The sequence below is a fragment of the Eurosta solidaginis genome, chromosome 4 (genome assembly GCF_040869045.1).
Source record: "Eurosta solidaginis isolate ZX-2024a chromosome 4, ASM4086904v1, whole genome shotgun sequence".
In the NCBI taxonomy this organism is placed as follows: domain Eukaryota; kingdom Metazoa; phylum Arthropoda; class Insecta; order Diptera; family Tephritidae; genus Eurosta; species Eurosta solidaginis.
The window spans coordinates 44,791,383-44,812,351 of NC_090322.1; the positions used below are offsets into that span (position 1 = coordinate 44,791,383).

A 20,969-nucleotide genomic window follows, 5' to 3' on the forward strand; every position below is an offset into this window, starting at 1 on the left:
CAATTGGGATTGGAGAAGCTATATATTGCGCTGGCAACCTGAAGGGTTGCGCTACACAGCCCCTTGAATCTGGTATTTTAGTCGCCTCTTACGACAGGCATACCTACCGCGGGTATATTCTGATCCCCTAACCTACTGATGAAAAACTGCTTATGTGTTGGAGCTATAAAGCAACACTGACGCGGCCCTTATATAAATGCTTTTGATACCTTGCTTTGTAACATCAACCCTGGATGATATAAGAAACCACTGAACACACGTCGCAGCATCGAATTGAACAATTGTCAAACATTTTAACTGCAGCTAAAGGTCCTTTGGAATAACTTGGTTATTGCGAGTAATAGGAAAATAATTTTCAGAAAACTATTTTAAGGATCTCCACTAATATGTCCAAGTTTGAATTCGATCCAAATGTACCGATAATGGATGTAAGTGCTACTGTTAATTCTTTTTAAATCAAGGAAAAGTTTGGGTTCAGATTGTTCTAATAGAGCTTTGAACATGGACGTCAAATTTATGTTTTGTCTATATGAATACGAAAACTATTGTTATGAACTCAAAATAATAAAAAAAAAATCTAAAATGAAATAAACAAAATATTTTTTACAACAGCAAATTAAAGTCCTCATCAAACCGCCACCATCTGAAGAGGAAAAAATAGCCCTACGCCCAGTGAATACCAAACATCCATACTATAAACGACCAGGACGAGGCCATAATCATGATCTATGTGATGCTTGTGAGGAAGGTGGAGATCTATTGTGCTGTGATCGCTGTCCATCAAGCTTTCATTTACAGTGCCAGTAAGTACACGTATGCGATGGCAAATATTACAAATATATATTTGCATATTCAATATATATGTATATATGTTGACAAATTTTACACATATTAGCGATCCACCACTTACCGAGGAAGACATACCGAGCGGCCAATGGTTATGCCATAACTGCCGCATGACCCTTAAACCTACGCCAACATCAAAATCTAGTTCTGTCGAACGTAGTGCGTCTGGTGCTAATATTATTGCACGTACCGAAAGCTCGCGACCTAGCACCCCATCAGCTCCAAATGAAACAGAATCTGCACCTTTCAAATTTCGTAATTTGAGAAAACGCAGTAGTAGCCGAGCGTCGGTTTGCAGTGATCTTGGCAGTACTGAGAAATATTTGTCGAAGCTACCAGTAGGCATACAAAGAGCACTGGATCCAAATAAAAAACCCACACCACTCGATGAATTAATAAAAGCGGCTAGTATATTGAATCCGAAACAATTTGAGTTACCACGTGAATTGGAAATACATACCCAATTTCCGGGCAACGATAAAGGTACTTTCATCATTAAGTATGTGTGACAAATTTAATGTTTTACGTCTTTTTTAGTTGAACCGATACGTAAGAATGGAAATGGTAATAAAAAACCGAATAGTATCCGTCGAAATTCCAAACCCTACGAGCTAGATTCACAAGGGCTTGTGCCATTGCCCGCAAAAACCTGTTTTTACTGTCATAAATCATGCAAGAAAGCTCCGCTGGTCGCATGTGATTACTGTCCCTTATATTTTCATCAAGATTGTCTAAATCCGCCAATGACGGCATTACCAACAGGACTTTGGATGTGCCCAAACCATGTGGAAAACTTCATTGTAAGTTAAAATTTTAAGATTATGGTTATTTGTCCGTGAAATTTATTTTTCGTCCGGAATAGAGGGTAAAAAAGGATGCAAAAAGAGATCGGAGTAGCTATTCGTCCGGAATAAGGAATAAAATCAAAAAAGAAAATTAAAAATTTGGCAAGAACAGTTCGGTCTGATTATTAAACTTCGATCTTCGTACTGTAACACGTTACACTCTTTCCTATCCAGAACCCCGATGTGTGCTTGCAATATGTAATGTCGTGTTGAAACTGCAAGTTTCCTTGGAATCCCGTTAGAGGATATTGATGATAAGTTGTGATCGGTTGCGCCTATTGCATGGGCGAAGTACTGCTACAACAACAACAAGTCTGTTTATTGAAATAAAAAAATTTCGGGGTAGCCTTTAATAGTTAAGGAACGGAAATAAATCACTGTCTAAACATCTTTGCTTGGGATACTGGCAATTATCAGAAATTTTTTGATTTGGAACGAGAATTGCCTGCGTATTTTGTGATATAATTCTACATCCATTTTTATATTGTAACTAGCATGGAACGTGTGTATAAGTTAACTAACTTTTTCATATTTAAGTACTAGTGTTGTTGTTGTGTTAACAGTGCTTCATCTGAGACAATTAGAGTATTAACCTGTTACAGTATCCAGAACAAAGTTAGGCCTGGGTGACTCGTGTCCCTTAATCATCTCAGCTGCGGGGCTAGATTGAGCAGTTGTTTGCCAGGGTGTCCCGGTTTGTGACGGTTAAGCAAAAACTGCATGTTCAGCATTTCTTTTTTGCTCATTTATGTTGAGCTCTTCGGTAGGTGGTGTTCAGGGGTAATGAGTACTAAGTGCTAAGTGAATATATATGTAATTGAGTGGCCTGCCATTGTCCTTTAAATCAAAGTGTACACAGTTTTTTATAAGTATGGGGAAGCCTTGCAGCATCAGCAAAAGGTCAAATTTGGCATATCTCTATCCCAATGCAGGATACCGTAACTAGAATGTGTCAATTCTCTGTGAATATTATAAAATACAGTAGAAAAAAAGGGTTTGCTAATCGTATGGAAAAGCGAATACTACGAAAAAATAAAACTAAGAGCTTTAAATTTAAACCGGCGACGATTTCCATGCAAATTTTTAATTGGAAGAGCTTTAGAAACCTTTTTTCTATTTTATAAATATTGTTCTATATAGTATAAAGATTTATATTCAACCAAAAAAAATGTTTATTTCGTCCGGAATGAAGAAAAATGGCAAAAAAACAGGATTACACAAAGGTTATAAAGCTTCTACTGATCTTTTTAAACGCTTAGGACAGCGAATTTTTATTCTCAAACAAAAATTGTCTGACACGTTCTAATTGCATCTAAAAGCAATTACAATCGAACAGTTTCAAGAAAAGTGTAAATATGTAATCAAAAATGTAGTGGCAGATTCTCAAAAATTTCGGGCAAATCCAAATTAATACAGCGAATTTTAAGTAGGTTAGGCCAGTTTCTTTACACCTTTTACAAACCAACTTGAAGACATTGAAAAGAAGAATATATCATTATTATTAGTGCTATTATTACGTTTTGATAAATAAGTCCTCATTTTTTTAATTTTAGGACAACCATCTTGTAAATAGCATTTCAGCGACTGAACGCGTACGATTGTGGGATAAGTTTTCACAGCCTCTTGATCATGAATCCGTAAAAATGGAATTTTTTAGACGTGTGCATATGCGGAACCCACCATTTCGTGTCAAAGTGCCAATAAAATTAAACGAAACAATTGAAATTCCAGCGATGGTCAGGTATCATTATGAAAACCCTCCACCACTATTACCATCGTTACGTGAAACATTGCGTTATGACATAGTTAAAAGGCGCAAATGTCTTCCTAGCTCTCCAGAAATAATATCAAAAGAAAGTGTGGCTGAATCAGTTTTCAAAGATTTAGAGGCGCTTCAAAGCGCCAAAGCCAAGTTTCGTGAAATACAAAAAGAACTCGGCCAATTAGATGGTTTAAGTAGTAGTGATGAAGAAGAAAACGCTGATGATGCTAAAGATGTTACAGAAAATAGTAGCAAATATCAGGGCCCAGATGCCAAAATTGACATTAACAAGGAGAAAACAGTTGCGGAAGGTCAAACAATTAAAAAGGGTAAAAGTAGTAAGAAACGTAGCAAACGTGGAGAAAACTCAAAAAGCAACATAGTAGATACCCTCATAAAGAGCGAGGAAGATTTAAAAATTGATAATGCTGCTGATAAAACAAACGAAGCCTCTCAAACAAAACAGCAAGATTTGGTTAAAATTAAAAGCGAATATGAAGAAGAAAAGGATGACGAGGACGACGTTAAGATTAAAGCCCAAATAGATGCAGAGCTACGATATTTAGATGTCGATTTAATTAAGAAATTAGCATTTCAACGTGTGCAACAAATTGTGCAAGAACATCCAGAAATTGTAGTACAATATCAAAATCGTTCTGCCGCAAAACGTATACGTGAACTAACACAACAAACGATAAAGCAGCCGGTTAGTGATATCGTCGGTCAGGCTGAAACTCAAATAATGCCATCACAAATACTCTCCCCTGAGGATGTACGGCGTCTATCGATTATGTTTACAGGTGAAACATCATCCATTTTGGCGCAACATCAAACTGTTAGCGATAATGATTTACCACAATTACATCCAGCTCTCGCCACTGCTGCTGCCATTGTTGCTGCTGATGAGGAAGAACAAAAGTACAAACCACGTATTCGGAGTGACGCTGAAAAAGCTTACGAAATAGCAACGCGCCTTGAACTAAAATTTATGCGTTGCAAAGTGCGTGCACGTGCCGTACTAACACCACTTGGTGACATTCTCGAAGATAATCGTTGGTTTAGTAATGTGGAATTGCATTCATCGTTCTTTATGCGATATCGCAACATGCATATTGGCACTGGACAAACAGCTATGGATGTAAATCTTTCATTAATTGGAAATTGCTGTCGCGTTTCGCCCAAACATGCTACCATATTTTATGACGATTTCACAAAAACCTATGAGCTCATGAATTATTCAGAATATGGCACCGAAGTTAACGGTCAATTATATTCATGCGATTTTACTGATCACGGCCCGACACCAGCTAAAAAACTTAAAAGTGAGGATATCGCATTGCAGAAACGCGTACAAGATATTTTAGATAAACGGCGGGGTATACAAAGACAACACTACATAGTAGACAAGAATTCGAGGTAATTGCTGGAATAAATGAATGTTTTTTTTTTTATTAAAGATTAAATAATTTATGTGTATTTTTAGAATGGCACCACCAATTAAACCTGCATGTAAATGCACGTACGTGTCTGAGCCCCCAATGCTTAATGGCGCTTGGGAAGGTACAGCCATACTTACACATGGCACATTAATACGCTTCGGTTGCTTATCGTTTGTATTTTCAATACCTGAAATAGGCTCATGTAATGGCCAGGGCTAAAAGTATGTGCATATGTATGTTATAATAATTGGAACGAAAATTTTTCTTTGAGCAGTTGCAAAAAGTTACCATATTTTAGAAGCTGGTATAAGAGTACATAATTAATGAGGGTGCTATGTCGCATTTTTGAATTTAAGCTTGTTTAAGGATTTGGTGAATGTCAAATCTGTTTAAAAGAGATGGTCTTAAAGGAAGAGCCTTAAAGTAAGTACCGCACCCCAACCAAATAGATTCAGAATTAAAAAAATGCTACATCAAGTATGCATTTGAATCTTATTTTCCTGAATATCAATTTGTAAGTTGTGCCCACATGCAAGAAACCAGTGAATGTTATTTTGAACAGCAGTAACCTAAAACTTTTAAGTAATTGATATTGTAAATTGTGCCTCGTGTGCATTAACATGGATACACTTTTTTTGTTTAAAAAAATATTTAGCAAACACGTGCATATTTGCGTGGTAACGAGACGTTACAATATTTTTTGTTGGTAACGTTGTTATCCGCAATTAGAACAAGAAAAGTTGTTTGTCATTTTGGTTACCGGTTTCCAGCTTAAGGGTGTTAAACTACTTTTTTTGTAAATTTTCAGCTAAGAAAAATTACGAGGGAAGCTTTTATTAACACCAAAGAGGATAAATATAATAAAAGCCGTCACTCGTTATTTTTTAGGCATTTACTCTATGTTGACTGAGAGGTAGTCGCTACTTTTTTTTAGCGAGATGTTTATAAATGTCTTCTATACATTTTCGTGGGGTATTTGTGTTTATTTTTCCGACTGTATTTAATTAATTATTTAAATCTCTTTCCAAAAATTACGTTTGCCTAAAGTGCTTGCACCGCATGGATAAATGGGAGGCAATTCAAAAATGTTCCTCAGAAAACATTCGGCATCAATTTTTTAATTTCCAGCGAGTTACTCGCCACAAAATAACGAGTGACGGCTCTTATTATATCTATCCTCTTTGTTAACATCCTTATTCTAAGCTGGTAACAATATTGTTGTTTTTACCGGTTACGAAAATGACATCATTTTTCGTATTCTGATTGCGGACAAAATAGCAAAATAGGTGTTAACGCCTCGTTACCTCGCTAAAAGCACGTAATTGCTAAATATTTGTTTCAACACAAAAACAATGAAAAACGTGTATCCGTGTTAATGCAAAGAGGAAAAATATGATAAGAGCCGTCACTCGTTATTTTTTAGCAATTTACTCGATGTAAACTATGAGGTAGTCGCTACTTTTTTTGGGCGAGATGTTTTTAAAAATGTCTTGTATACATTTTCATGAGGTATTTGTGTTTATTTTTCCGACTGCATTTAATTAATTATTAATTCTCTTTCCAAAAACACGTTTGCATAAAGTGACAACACCGCATGGATAAATGGAAGGCAATTCAAAAAAGGCTCTCATAAAACAAAAGTAGCGACTACCTCACAGTTTACAACGAGTAAATGCCTAAAAAATAACGAGTGACGGCTCTTATTATATTTATCCTCTCTGGTTAATGTAGAATATATATACTTTTTAACACAAAATTTAGTTGACATTTTCCCTTATTTTTCAATAGCGCATCTCTGGTTTTTGACGGTACAACCGTGCATACAAGAATCGCGGTTACATGAACTGGTAACGATTTTCCGTTAGATAATACCGCTAAACTGAGTTCAACCATTTCGTCTATAAGAGATTAAGTGTGCCAACTGTTTTATTTTGCCTGAATAATGGAAAAATATAATGCATAAACAATTAATTCAGATTTGGAATCATCAAAAAGTGTTGAAAACCATTGTGACCATATTTTTTGTGAGTCAATTTATGCTATTTGAGTTGTAACTTCAATCAAAGATACAATGTGTTTGTATCTATGTATGTATGTATTTCCTTCCTTTACTCATATCTGCACTTATTACTATATAAAATTACATGTAAACTATTATCTAACATATTTGTGACATTTAAATGACAAACTTATTTTGCACACACTGTTCTTGTTTCTCAATGAAAGCTTAACAACTTTTTTATTAACTATTTATTTCTTGAATATGAACTGTAAGTAATACTCTAGTACATACAACATGCACACATACTGCTTAAATATATGTGTACAAATTTACTTAGCTGTTTTATGAGAGATTTTCATATTACGTATGTATACGCAGGTAAGCGTTTACAAAGTTATTAATGTAAAATGTATATTTTATGAGTTTTAGATGTTAAATAAAGATTATCTTAGTGAAATAAATATTCTGCTCACCATGTTAAAAATTAAATGCGTAGTGTAGTGTGCTGCTTAGCGGCACTAAAACCGTGGCCAACTCAATCAAAAACTATCATTTCGGCATACTCTGTAGGAATACGACCGGTTTAAAAAAGTTTTTCCCGAAGTACAATTGCTGTTGTCAGAGGCTTTTCAATAACATTACCATATACAATTGTTTAAAATAACAATTTTTTCTGTTGCATTGTGTAGCAACCTACTTGTAGATTGAGGAACATCTTGATTCCAGGTTCTATCATTAACGGCTGAGGAGCTAATTGGATTAATTGGTTTGTAGATAACTACTGTCTATTTGACTTTTGTCGATTTATCTCTTGAACCAAACCAAGTCTTGGCCGAAATGTGAATTTATCGGGACACAAATGATCCAGCACATAAATTGCCCTCTATCTCTTGGACCAAGCAAGATTTCTTTAACTCATATAGCATTATAAGCAACCTGCTTCAATATTAATCCACAACTTGATCCAAGTTTCGGTAATTGTGCAGTTTAGGGGCTCCACCCTAAAATTGGGCCTTTTTTTTAGTGAGGTCAAAGAGTATATATATATATATATACTCTTTGGTGAGGTATCAAAAGACGCGTATTCACGTCTAGATCAATAATCCGAAAGCGGAAGTTAACTTTTGTTAGCCGTTCAAAAGATATTAACGAAAAACCGAAAAAAGACCCGCGGGTACTTCCGAAACCGGGGGTGGGATCCATAGTATTTTTGCGCAGAACACCTTTCTGCGTTGGCGGCCTTTGGCCGCGCTTATAAAAAATAACCCTGGGCTACGCCATGCCAAGTCCGGGTGTGTGGTATAACCGTGGCGGGTGCACAATTTTTTTTGTGGGTACAACAACAACAACCACATGAAAATCGCCAATTCAACTGCAAATATCTCGGGACAGAGATACAATTTTTCTTTTCCGCCTTCGGATTATTGTTTTCGAGATTAATACGCGTCCTTTGATACCTCACTCGAAAATCTTGGCCCAACTTTAGGGTGGGGCCCCTAAACTGCACTACTACCCAAGTTTCTATCAACTGTTGTCGAATTAACCGTTTACTGATTGAACTAAGCAAAATTTCAAAACTTTTTTTTGCGTTATGGGTAATAGCCTAGTTGAGGGGTCGACTGCTAATACGCTACCAAAAAAATAAAAATTTTAACGCGTTCAAAAGATATTAACGAAAAAAGACCCGCGGGTACCTCCGAAACCAGGGGTCGGATCCATAGTATTTTTGCGCAGAATACCTTTCTGCGTAGGCGGCCTTCGGCCGCGATTATAAAAAATAACCCTGGGCTACGCCATGCTAAGTCCGGGTGTGTGGTATAACCGTGGCTACCGCCACGGTGATGCACAATTTTTTTGGGGGTACAACACAACAACAACCACATGGAAATCGCCAACTTCAAATGCAAATATCTCCGGACAGAGATACAATTTTTCTTTTCCGCCATCGGATTAATGTTCTCGAGATTAATACGCGTCGTTGGACACCGCTCGATATTTTTGGTAGCGTATTAGCAGTCGACCCCTCAACTAGACTATTACCGCGTTATGTAGCTAGCTAGTTGTAGAGGGAGGCAGGTAATAGTCTAGTTGAGGGGTCGACTGCTAATACGCTACCAAAAATATCGAGAGAGGTGTCAAACGACGCGTCTTGACATCAGTATTAATAACCCGAAGGCGGAAAATAAAAATTTTAACGCGTTCAAAAGATATTAACGAAAAACCGAAAAAAGACCCGCGGGTACCTCCGAAACCGGGGGTCGGATCCATAGTATTTTTGCGCAGAACACCTTTCTGCGTTGGCGGCCTTCGGCCGCGCTTATAAAAAATAACCCTGGGCTACGCCATGCCAAGTCCGGGTGTGTGGTATAACCGTGGCTACCGCCACGGTGATGCACAATTTTTTTGGGGGTACAACACAACAACAACCACATGGAAATCGCCAAATTCAACTGCAAATATCTCCAGACAGAGATAAAATTTTTCTTTTCCGCCTTCGGATTATTGTTCTCGAGATTAATATGCGTCTTTTGACAGCTCTCTCGATATTTTTGGTAGCGTATTAGCAGTCGATCCCTCAAATAGACTATTACCACCATTTGTTATAAAGTTCTATCATTAACCGTTCAAGACAAGAATGGGAACTATCGGTACACAAATGACCTAGCACTAAATTGCCCTATATCTCTTGAAGCAAGCGAGATTTTCTAAACTCTTGTTTTGTATTATGTAGGTACCTATTCGTAGATTAATCTATCAATATCCGTATTTTTCTTTACATCTATCTACGTTTACGCTTAAACTTTATATTGACTGCTAAGCGACAAACTTTATCTACTCTTCTGAAACTGCTGCGCATAAAATTAGTACTATTAAATTTTAATATGCATCCTCAGATACAACTGAAATATGTGTCTATGCTTGATATCTACACTAATTCTATGTATCACCTCTATAAATGGTGTGTGTCCACTATTCATCGCAACTGATTCAGCTATATGTTATACACTATGGCCACCAGAGGTTTGTATCTGCGCTTTTCGGTTCAACATGTTTTGTAGCTAGTTATTTACCCACTGCCGCTAGATGGGTCTGCTAAGCATTATCTAAGCGAGAATAAGCGCTTTTTTTACGCGCAAATGTAAACGTATACGCGCTTAAAGCGGGAGTCATTGGTGCCGTATGTCGTATCGCTGTAGTCGTATCCCTAACGTAATCAGCTGTTTATCGTTACGACGGTAAAGCCGAGTCATTGGTGCCGTATGTCGTATCGCTGTATCCGTATCCCTAACGTAATCAGCTGTTTATGGTTACGACGGTAAACCAAAACCCAATTGGTTGGCTACGATACGGTCATTGTACAGGTTTACAAGTATGATATGTATGAGAGGGAAACAATTTCTTTCCCTTTCTAACACACGGCAGTTTGATATTTCGGTCAGTGTCAAACTAGCGTGGAACATGAGTTTTGACACTGAACGAAGTGTCAAAATTACCGGGGTTGCTTCGTCGAAAGCGACACAGCCCTGCAAAACCGCTCCACGTCATTTTACTAGTCATTTTACGGTCATTGTGACTTTCTGCAGCGGTTATATTCATAGTCACGCTTGCATGGGCGTGATGAACTTTTGTGACCAAATTTTCCGTTTCGTTCCTATTAATGTGATCGTGCATTCCGCTCCCACTTATAGGATGTGAGCATAGCACTGTGCTGCTCACACACGTCACTATGCTCGTCAAATGGCGGTCATTTTTCCGTCATTTCACTCTACATTTTCGAGTCATTTGACAATCAATTTTACTGCGGTTTTACCATTTATATAACCGCCATATAACGTGAATTTTACCTGCAGATTTACTTTACCTGGAGCAGCCATATGAATATGAACAAAAAAAATTGAATTTTCAATATTTATTATTTTCAATATTATTATATATGTATTTGAACTTGGAACTTATATTAATCCAGTTCATATAAAACAGAAGAACTTTAATAATAAATAAACTCGCTTAATTAGTTTTTGTTTTCCAATTAAAATATCTTCTAAGCGCGCAAAAAATAATTTTAAGCTTCAGAAAAAACTCCAATTATTTGAATAATCTACAACTTAAAGCTTAGTAGAAATTCAGATCAAGAATATTCAAAGGTGTCGTGGATCCGATTGCTGTCGTAATTGAAGAACTTAAAAATGTACGACTATTAATTGAGTCACAATTATTATTGTTCTAAATCTAATCATTCAAGCAATAATTCTGCAACCCAAAGCAGGAGTATTGATTGGTTTCAAATCTAATTCCGACAGCAATCGTATCACATCCCTTGTTATATATGTACGTGATATTGCAACTTAAATTAATACAATTGATATAAAGAAAAGAAAGTGCTTTAATAATAACATAAACTCTCTTAATTGGTTTTTGTTTTCCAATTGAAATCTTTTCTAAGCGAGCATAAAATAATTTTAAGCTTCAGAAAAAACTTCAACTTAAAGCTTAGTAGAAATTCAGATTACGTTTACTCTTTTTTCAAATCAAGAATATTCAAAGGTGTCGTGGAATCCGATTGCTGTCGTAATTGATGAACTCAAAAATGTACGACTTGTAATAAAGTCAGACTTATTATTGTTCTAAATCTAATTATTCAAGCAATAATTCTACAACCCTTAGCAGGAGTATTGATTGGTTTCAAATCTAATTCCGACAGCAATCGTATCACATCCCTTATTATAAATGTACGTGATATTGCAACTTAAATTAATACTGTTGATATAAAGAAAAGAAAATACTTTAACAATAAATAAACTCTCTTAATTGGTTTTTGTTTTCCAATTGAAATATTTTCCTGTGCAAGCACATCGCTAACCTGTGTTGGCAAAAGATATGATTATACTGTCTTCGATAGATAGTCGGACGAGCCGCTACTCGGCGAAGTAGAGATGACCGTTGTGTCGGTGGCAGCTGTTACAACAGCAGTTTCTAACTTTACACCATCCGTACAGTGTTATGAATGCTTCACTGCCTTTTCCAATTGCTTGGCGCCAGCAATTTTTGCTGTTTGTAAAGCTTTAGCTGTAATGCAAATATATAGATGGGTTAAAGTGGTTTTCGTATGTTATTCAACAACTCACCCTATACCATCATCACAGCCTCCTCATCGATTTTGAATATGTGTACTTTTTCAGTATTCAGACCCAGTTCGTGCAACCGATTCATTCATATACTGTGGGTATTTGAGCCGTAGACGCAATGGAAGATATTTTGATTCTTTTTGAAGTGTAACATTTGTAAACAGTTGGGTTTCTCTGCTGTCACCATCACCACTAGAGAGCTATTGAAGAAACGCTCGACCAAGATAATATGTGAGATTTACCGAAATAGAACTGTAGAGGGAGAAATATTTTATAAAATTTAATAAAATCAAAAAATGATAGTTGTGCTAAAATGGGGTAACGTATTGTATGTTAAAGTATAGCGAGGTATCAGCGGCTTTGTCCTGGTGAAAATTGAGTTTGAATAGGTTTTATTCTTCATTCTTAGAAACATGTACGAAGGTACCTGGTAAGATATTAAAAATCCTCAACGCTTTTTTTGCTATAACTTAAAAAAACTCATATTCAAACTTCTGCTTAACTTCTACATATCAATAGCTACCTTTACCACCAGGAGTCCCTATTGCTTCTACGCCTATGCTATTGTTTCCTACATCGACGAACTTTGTAATAAAATAAACAGCTATCTCCCCAATCTCTCCAGTTTTGTCGCCTCGCGAAACCTGATATTTTCATCAACCAAATCATCGGTGACCTTATTTAAAACATGCCAAATGTCGACCGTGCTTGGGAGCAGTGGTGGACCCAACAGAAGAGGAGATCGAGCGCTTGGCATGGGCTCATGAGGCGGTAGAAGTAGGTCGAAGGCAGTTCAAAAGGTTTGCTGCGAGAAACCCTCGGTTTTGCAACCGGTATGAGGAGGAAGAAGCGTCGAATGGCAGAAAGGGCCCAGTCCCAGAGCCGCGACGCAGGGCAATCCCATAGACAAGACAAGTAGGCCCAAAGCTGTAAGACAGATGGGCCCCAATAGCGAGGTAGCAACTACCTCGAAGGCTGCGAGTCAGAGGGAAGTTCCAACTATGGAAGTAGGAGATTAGCCAAAGGGAGATAACGCTAAGACTCCGACTTTCTCGGAGGTGCCAAAGGGAAATAACACTAAGACGCCGGCTTTTCCCGAGAAAATGAGTGATGTGGCAAAGCAGTCACTGACTGTGGCGCTGGTTGATCGTAGCAGTCCTTTCGAACAGATGACCAGTGAAAGGTGGAGATCTGTAGAAAAGGAGCTTAAGATGATGCGGGAATAACCAAGTAAGCTCCTTCCAACCTTTGATTCGGGGGATGGTATAATGGTATGAAGATGATAGCGTGCGACAACATCGCGAGCTTGCGGTGGCTGGAGGAAGTGGTTCCAAACCCCCAAAGGCAGGGCACGAACGCGCGTTTTGAGATGGTGGATAAAGAGCAAATCCCCAAGGTACCAAAAGTTAAGGTATGGATACCATGCGTGATGAAGTCGGAGGATACAATGCGACTTTTTCAGAATCAGAATCCGAACATACCGACACAGGATTGGAAGGTACTTACTGTATCTCGGCCTACGGAGGAAGGTCAGTTATACATCCTCCAAATAAACAAGCAGGCGGAGGATATATTGTACGCGCAGCTTGGAAAAATGTCCTTAGGTACAGGCAAAATTTATATGCGACTCAGGAAAAGAAGTCGCGGGTATTAAAGTCCTAACACGCTGGACGTGGGCGAAGTCGAAAAGGACCTCAAAAGCCTAAGGGAAAAAAGACAGGTGGAGGTAGCCCACGTCACTCCGAATGTGTTAGAAGGGGACCAACAGCCAGATGGTGCTGTGAGTCGCACAGAGGAACACCCGGCACAACAGGTACAAGAGTCTGAAGGGGGCTTCGAACACTCTAAACCAAAAGGGCTAGGGGAGGACGACGACGTCCCGATGAAGGTGCTGGAGGGGGACAAGCAGCCCATTGGTGCTGCGAGTCCTACAGATAAACCTCCAACACAGTAAAGTGGCGTCGAGCGAACTCCTCCTCCTAACGCGCTGATCCAGGAGCCGTGGCTTCCATCGGGAGGAAAGGTTTCTGGAATTAGCGCGCGCGGATTTGGCGTTTACTATGCGCAAAGGGAAGGACGGGTGCGAGCTGTAGTAATGGTAAGGAAACAGCTGCATTCATATATGCTGCCTAATTACACTACTGAGGACCTCGTAGTGGTGGTGAAATCGCCGGGCTCAGATGGTACATGTCCGGCCATGCTACAAGTTTCAAGTAGGGCGGTCGTGGGATGGCTTAAAATAATATTCGATGGGTGCATAAACTGAATCATGTACCGCACTCTTGGAGAACTGCTCGTGTAGCTTTCCTACCAAAGGCGGGGAAGATCGGTCACGTGTATCCCAAAGATTATAGACCCAATAGCTTACCATCATTTCTGCTCAAAACCTTTGAGAGGCTGCTAGATGTGTACATAAAGTCCAACGTGGATGAAAAGCTGCTCTCCACAACACAACAGGCGTACACCAAAGGCAAGTCAGTAGACACCGCATTGCATAGGGTGGTAATAGGCATAGAAAAAGCCCTGGAATATAAGGAATATGCTCTAGAAGTCTTCTTAACCATTGCCGGGGCTTTCTAAATGAGCGATTATTGATGGTCTTCATTACGTTAAAGTACATCCAGCCTTACCCAGATGGATCGACTGCATGTTAAACTGCAGTAAGATTACATCGCAATGGGGATTGTACGCGGCCACGAAATTAGTGGACAGGGGCACTCCGCAGGGAGGGGTGCTATCAGCTCTGCTGTGGACGCTGGTCATTAACCAGCTGCTTAGGGGATTCTACGAGGGACCAGAAAAACTTACGGTTTACGCAGATGACGTTGCATATGGTCTTGTTTACAAAGAGGTACAAGGTCCCTAATTGGACCAGGCCTAAGTTAGGAGGGGCGACCCTACGGGAGAAACCTTGCACAAATTATCTAGGAATGATCCTAGACAGTAAGCTGTCATGGAAGCTCAATGTGGAGGAGAGGGTGAGGAAGGCTTCAACGGCACTTTATGCATGTAAAAGAATGCAAAAGAACCGGCATATACGATCAGAAGGAACTCGATGACGATGCCTCAAAACTAACAACCAAAAGCAATAATTATCATTTCACTGACACAAATTTTATAGTTTTTTTTCGGGATTTGGACACAATCTTGTTGTTGTTTTTGTAGCGATAAGGTTGCTCCCCGAAGGCTTTGGGGAGTGTTATCGATGTGATGGTCCTTTAGCCGGATACAGATCCGGTACGCTCCAGTAACACAGCACCATTAAAGTGCTAGCCCGACTATCTCGGGAACGATTTATGTGGCCACATTAAACCTTAATGCCATCCCTCCCTATCCAACCCCCCCCCCCCCAGATCCTTGTCTGTTAGTGAAACAGGATTCGCCGCGGATAAGTGAGGTTGACAATTGGGTTTGGAGAAGCTATATATTGCGCTGGCAACCTGAAGGGTTGCGCTACACAGCCCCTTGAATCTGGTATTTTAGTCGCCTCTTACGACAGGCATACCTACCGCAGATAAATTCTGACCCCTAACCCGCTGGGGGTATGTGGACACAATCTTTTCATTATATTACTTAACAATTTAAAGGCTTCATTCTGTATTGCGAACGATAGCTCAGACGAACGATTCGCCTCCAAACGATATCGTCTAGCAATGGTATTCTCTATCATTTTCGTTCGGTCTTTACCTTTCTAACTAACAGGAAGGCAAAAGTAATTGTCAAGTGATAAGTTGCCATTGTTTAACATAGTGCAAATACACTAGCGATTCGTCTCTGATCCGCATCGAAAGTTCGTTTCGTAATAGAGAATGAGGCCCTAAGATTAGACATTTTTTTCAATTTGTATTTTGACTTACAAGCAACAACAGAATCATGTTTAATTGTACGCCGCACAAGCAATTTAGCATCATGTAACGAAGCTCAGTTTCTTCCAAAAATTGTTCAACACTGCCACGTAAAATCAATGTACTTGTTCTAGCATTAACGCAACCTTTAAATAATTATAAACTATAAAAATGAAATTAATGTCAAACCTTGGAAAATGTTGAAACGTTCACCACCAACCTGACGTTCTTCAAAGTAATCACATTGACCCAAAACACTTGAATTAATATCATTAGCTGTAGTCATAACAGCACCACCACAAGCTTTCATTCTACGTTTCCAATCTTCTTCTGGTACATGAACAGCACAGAACATATCACGATCTGCAAAATACTGTGTATCAACATCACCAATTGGCAATTTAGAAAACACAACATTGGCGCCTTACTTAGCTAGTTTATTCTACAGAATACGCCATTCAGCATCAACAATTTTCTGATACTCTTGGACATTAGAGGACATTGCTGTGGCAGATATATTTTCCAATAACACTTTGTTGCTCCTTTGATTGGCGCTTCGACATGTACAGCCATGTCATATTTTAGCATGCATAATTGTAATGCTTTACGTATAGCTTTAATGATGATACGTGCATGCACGCCTTCCTCAACATCTGGCTTAACTTGTTTTAAGATTTCACATGCTTAAAATACTACTGAAGTGGTGCCATCGCCGACCTGATAAGAGAAACATTTTTATTCTACACATTCTAATATAACAAAAAACTTACCTCAGCATTTTGAGATTTGGCGATGTCTACTAGAGTTTTACGGCTGGATTCACAATATCCAATGGTTTCATAATGGTTTCCCCATCATTTGAAATTGTGGCCTTATCACTGGAATCAACAATATGCTTGTCAATACTACGTGAACCCAATGTAGTGCGTACAGTGCCACAATTGAATGGGAGGCATTGATGTTGGATATGAGTTGAGGTTTACCATGGGAGCTATCGGTACCCAAGCATTTTTTACACAAATACTCATGTAACCAATACAAGTTCAAGACATTCATATTTATTGACACGCTGTCCGGTATGGCCCAAATGTTGGAAATATGCAGTTGGCACTGTTGAGAAAAAATATGGATCAATGAACACAAGTAAAAGTGAAAGATTTTTTTTACCATCTCTTGTTACTTTACACATTAGACATTGGAAACGACGACCAGCATCTACAAGTTGCTATTGAGCCTTGCAACGATTACATCTAATTGCACCCAATTCACCAAAATTTACAATGGGTGGCTCATATTCACCCTCAACCGTGCGTGCCATTGGTGAGACGGTAAGTGTAATGGACAAAGCTGTTGTTTTTAATAAATCAGCTGTTGCAGGTATGCAATACAAAGACGACCTGCAAAGAAGAAAGATCAAGGTAATTGCCAAGCAAAACATTAATTTCGATTATCGATACCTAACGTAACGTGGCGAGGAGTTACCCTGATCTTCTACCACATATTTTGTGGTCACAAATGGTGGTAATAAACCCTGTTCATTAGTAATAAAAGCACCGCCAGCGCTATTTTGATTTTCAATGATAACGCTTATCGGATTTGGCATCTGATCGGGATCTAAACGGCGTTGGGCTTGATCATACTATTGCGGCTGTTGATATTTACCAGTAACAGGTGCAAGTGGTTGCTAAAGAAAATAACACAAAAATAATCATCAGCAAATTTGTAAATTATTAGTTGTATTAACATACATTATAACCAGGACGTCCGGACGTGTCCGGGTATTGGAGGTTGACCGGGCTTGGGTGGTTGACTGAGCATTGGCGTCTGTCCAGGTTGTGTTGGTGGCATCATAAAGTGCCAAGAATATATCCGCGGCATACCTGCCGACCAAAATGATTCAGGGGGTTGTGATTGCCAACCTCACCTACCCGTGGCGAATCCTGTACCTAACAATTTGGTGTGAACAATTGGTGCCAGTTAACCCTCTGAAATAATCGGCGCAATTGTACGCCATTGTGTTGGCATTAATTTGGCAAAATGCAAAAGCTTTTCATCCTTCTCCCATGACCATTCTGTCTTCTTTATGCTAGAATCAAGCCATTCGTACCAGCGTGCCTTACATTGCTTGGCAGATTTGCGGTGCAGCAGTTATGCAATACGTGACCACTGGTTTTTACCATATTTCATTACAGCTGCTTTGAGGATTTCATCCTGAAAGTTGTCAATTTAGTTAATAAACGGCCAAGAGTAACCAGTCGCGTCAAATGCTTACCTCAGTGTTTCTCCACACACACCATCTTTTATCATAATTCGCGGCATGGTGCTACATAATTGTGATGTCTTTCGATGAGCACAAAAATCAAATAAAAAATTGTTGTCGAAATAAACAGCAAAAATCATTGTATATTAAAGACTTTGGGAAAATTTTAGAATAGCACCCCCCGAGTTAGGGGTAAAACTTGGTATCAAATGAAAGAGGGAGTTCTCCCGATCACAAATATATATATTTTAAAGTTTGCAAACTTATAATTTAAAAGTTATTTGTTGTTAAAGTTTGCAAATTTAGCAAATTTCTATAGCACTTTAAATTACAATTTACACATCTTTCAAAACCTTAATCCGCATACATATCTATATAAATTGGCAACGATAAACTTAAATTGCATTTTTGTATATTTCACATTTCATTTTTGCATTGTTTTCACTTATTATAAATGTTTTTATTAAATCAATCGCGCTTTTGCAGCAACATGCACATATATATATACATATATTTTATTGATGACATTACAAAGCTGTGCTGCCACATATATATACGTATACACATATAAAATTTGTATAGAAATTTGCAAACTTTAACACCAAATAACTTTTAAATTATAAGTTTGCGCACTTTAAAATATATATATATGTGATCTGGAGAACTCCCTCTTAATTTTAAATCTTTCCGGAGATATTCCATTTAAAACTCTCTAAATTGAAAAAATTTTCGACCACCAAATGTTTTGCTGTCTCTGCTGAATTAGAAATGGCGGATTTTTTTGCACGCAAAAATGACGTATTTTGCTATCCCTATAAAAATAATAGGTGCGAGAGAGCACGATACATTGTGGGAAAGCTAAATTTGTCAACATGCTATTTCATTTGGAGAATTTTTCATTCCAAATCGTCACCCCTGTCAAAATTTCGTGTGTCTGTGTGCGTTTTTGGTCACACGATTTTTGCAGGGAGGGAAGGAAAAAAGGGATCGGAATATCAGATATGGGTTGCTGTGATGTTAAATTTTTTTGAATGAATTTAGTAGGAAATTGTAAGTGCACCCATATGGGTCCTTCAGAAAATTATAAAAAAGTCTTCAATTGGGGTATCTGAGGACGCGTAGTTATTCCAGTATTAAGAATAGAAACACAGGAGCTAAGTTTTTCTACCCGTTCAAAAGTTCTCCGCGAAAAACAGTTTGAAACCGAGGTCGACTGCAATAACCCGTGCAAAAAAGCGGAAAGAAAAATTAAAAGACGCGTTATGTCCTGTTATCAATAGTCCAAAGGCGGAAAAGTATTCGAATTATTGGAAGCGAGGCAAAAATGCGTCTATTAATACCTCCATCGACGGTTTTGGTCGTGTTTTGGCAATCGTCCCCGGTAATAAAGTATCACAATTTGTTAATTATAATTGTCCAAAACATATGGATTTTAAAGAGAGATGTAAGTAAGTGCTCCTTTGAAAATAAATAAGGATATTTCTTTGTAATTTTGCAATAAAAATTTTACACAGTTTTCGTTAGCAGCTACTACACTTTTCTTGGACCTAAGAAGTACAACAGTGCCAAATAGCATCCACACAAAAAACTAACAAGAACAAGCATTTTATCAGGTGAGCGTGGCTGTGTATGTGCGCGCTGCTACATATCCTACTTGTAGACCTGTACTATGGATACGGTTACGACCTTAGCGACACCAATAATCGATTGCATTGGTTCTCATAAGGTTGGTCGAATCAGCTGTTAAAAGGTTACCGATACGGTTACCGATAAAGCACCAATGTCTCCAGCTTAAACCAGAAACCATTTGGATGGCTGCGATACGTTTACTACCTTAGCAGCACCAATAATCGATTGCATTGATTCCCATAAGGTTGGTCGAATCAGCTGTTATAAGGTTACCGATAAAGCACCAATGTCTGCAGCTTAAATTGAAGTTTTGCTGCAGTAAAGAAAGCAGTCGAATGAGGTGGAATGAAGAATGGCAGGAGGAAGGGAGTTGCATTGCATCACTATACCTTAAATCTTTGTATCTAAATACATGAATAACAGCAAACATTTTGGCGCATAATCATAGTCAAAATAAAATAGGTTTTAAATTTAGTTTCAGCTTTTTTGACAGATAGCTCATAGCATAGACAAAATGAAATAGGTTTTAAATTTAGTTGCAGCCTTTTTTGACATAATTTTCTATGAGCTATCATAAAGCTGTAACTAAATACAAAACCCATTTTATATTGACTATGACTATGCGCCTATATATTCCAAAACTATAAAGCGGCAGTTACGAACGTACGTACCAAAAACGTGTCAGCTGACACGACCTATCTTATGAGTGTACAATGTAAACGAAAACTCACCGACGGTCAACGCACGTACGTATGTAGCCCGGAATTTTAATTTTTTTTTCGTAAGAACGTGTCAGCTGATCGTTCTCTCACAAGGCAGAGTTCGTTATTAAACATTTTGTGTGCTATGTTTGGACCAATGATTATTTAAAATTTTTTTGAATTATCCTAAAATTATTATATAAAATTGGAGGTTACAAATAAATGAACTAGAAATTCTTATTCAGTATTTGTTTCTGCCATTTGCACAATGAAAAATTGTAATTCCAAAAGTTGATGTTTGCATAAGCATGCAGGCAAACTGGTTGTTGTTGTTGTTGTTGTAGCAATGCTCGCCCCACCTAATAGCCGCGACCGATCACAAATTGTCATCAATATCCTCTAACGGGAGTCCAAGGAAACTTGCCGTTTCAACAGGGGTGGACCATAAGGAAAGGGGTGTTAGAGGCGTTGGTTCCACATTACAATTAAAGAGATGGTTGGTGTCATGTGGGGA

The 20,969-nt window shown here is 38.3% G+C and overlaps 2 protein-coding genes across 9 annotated transcripts; one reads left to right on the forward strand and one right to left on the reverse strand.

Moving 5' to 3' along the window:
* Window positions 1–271: 271 nt before the first annotated feature.
* LOC137249670 (PHD finger protein 12) lies at window positions 272–7,355 on the forward strand. 3 transcript variants are annotated; one of them, XR_010952480.1, is made up of 7 exons: window positions 272–428; window positions 613–803; window positions 896–1,329; window positions 1,384–1,646; window positions 3,245–4,869; window positions 4,937–5,315; window positions 6,654–7,355. XR_010952480.1 is itself a non-coding variant. In XM_067781394.1 (6 exons), the coding sequence occupies exons 1-6, from the start codon at window positions 387–389 to the stop codon at window positions 5,109–5,111; spliced, it is 2,730 nt and encodes a 909-aa protein (XP_067637495.1). In that variant the 5' UTR covers window positions 272–386; the 3' UTR covers window positions 5,112–7,355. The 3 variants fall into 3 exon arrangements, 1 of the variants encoding a protein (XP_067637495.1); XR_010952479.1 differs by having other exon boundaries at window positions 6,681–7,355; XM_067781394.1 differs by having other exon boundaries at window positions 4,937–7,355.
* Window positions 7,356–10,789: 3,434 nt separating this feature from the next.
* Window positions 10,790–19,049, reverse strand: LOC137249671 (protein transport protein Sec24C-like). 6 transcript variants are annotated; one of them, XM_067781397.1, is made up of 10 exons: window positions 18,759–19,049; window positions 18,138–18,205; window positions 17,614–18,076; window positions 17,323–17,549; window positions 17,033–17,262; window positions 16,636–16,975; window positions 16,086–16,582; window positions 15,878–16,028; window positions 12,021–12,272; window positions 10,790–11,961 (listed from the first exon to the last, which is right to left on the reverse strand). In XM_067781397.1, the coding sequence occupies exons 4-5, from the start codon at window positions 17,466–17,468 to the stop codon at window positions 17,091–17,093; spliced, it is 318 nt and encodes a 105-aa protein (XP_067637498.1). In that variant the 5' UTR covers window positions 17,469–17,549; window positions 17,614–18,076; window positions 18,138–18,205; window positions 18,759–19,049; the 3' UTR covers window positions 10,790–11,961; window positions 12,021–12,272; window positions 15,878–16,028; window positions 16,086–16,582; window positions 16,636–16,975; window positions 17,033–17,090. The 6 variants fall into 6 exon arrangements, with proteins under 6 accessions (XP_067637498.1, XP_067637500.1, XP_067637499.1 ...); XM_067781399.1 differs by having other exon boundaries at window positions 16,086–16,228; window positions 16,294–16,582; window positions 18,138–19,049; XM_067781398.1 differs by having other exon boundaries at window positions 16,086–16,238; window positions 16,294–16,582; window positions 18,138–19,049.
* Window positions 19,050–20,969: the final 1,920 nt, after the last annotated feature.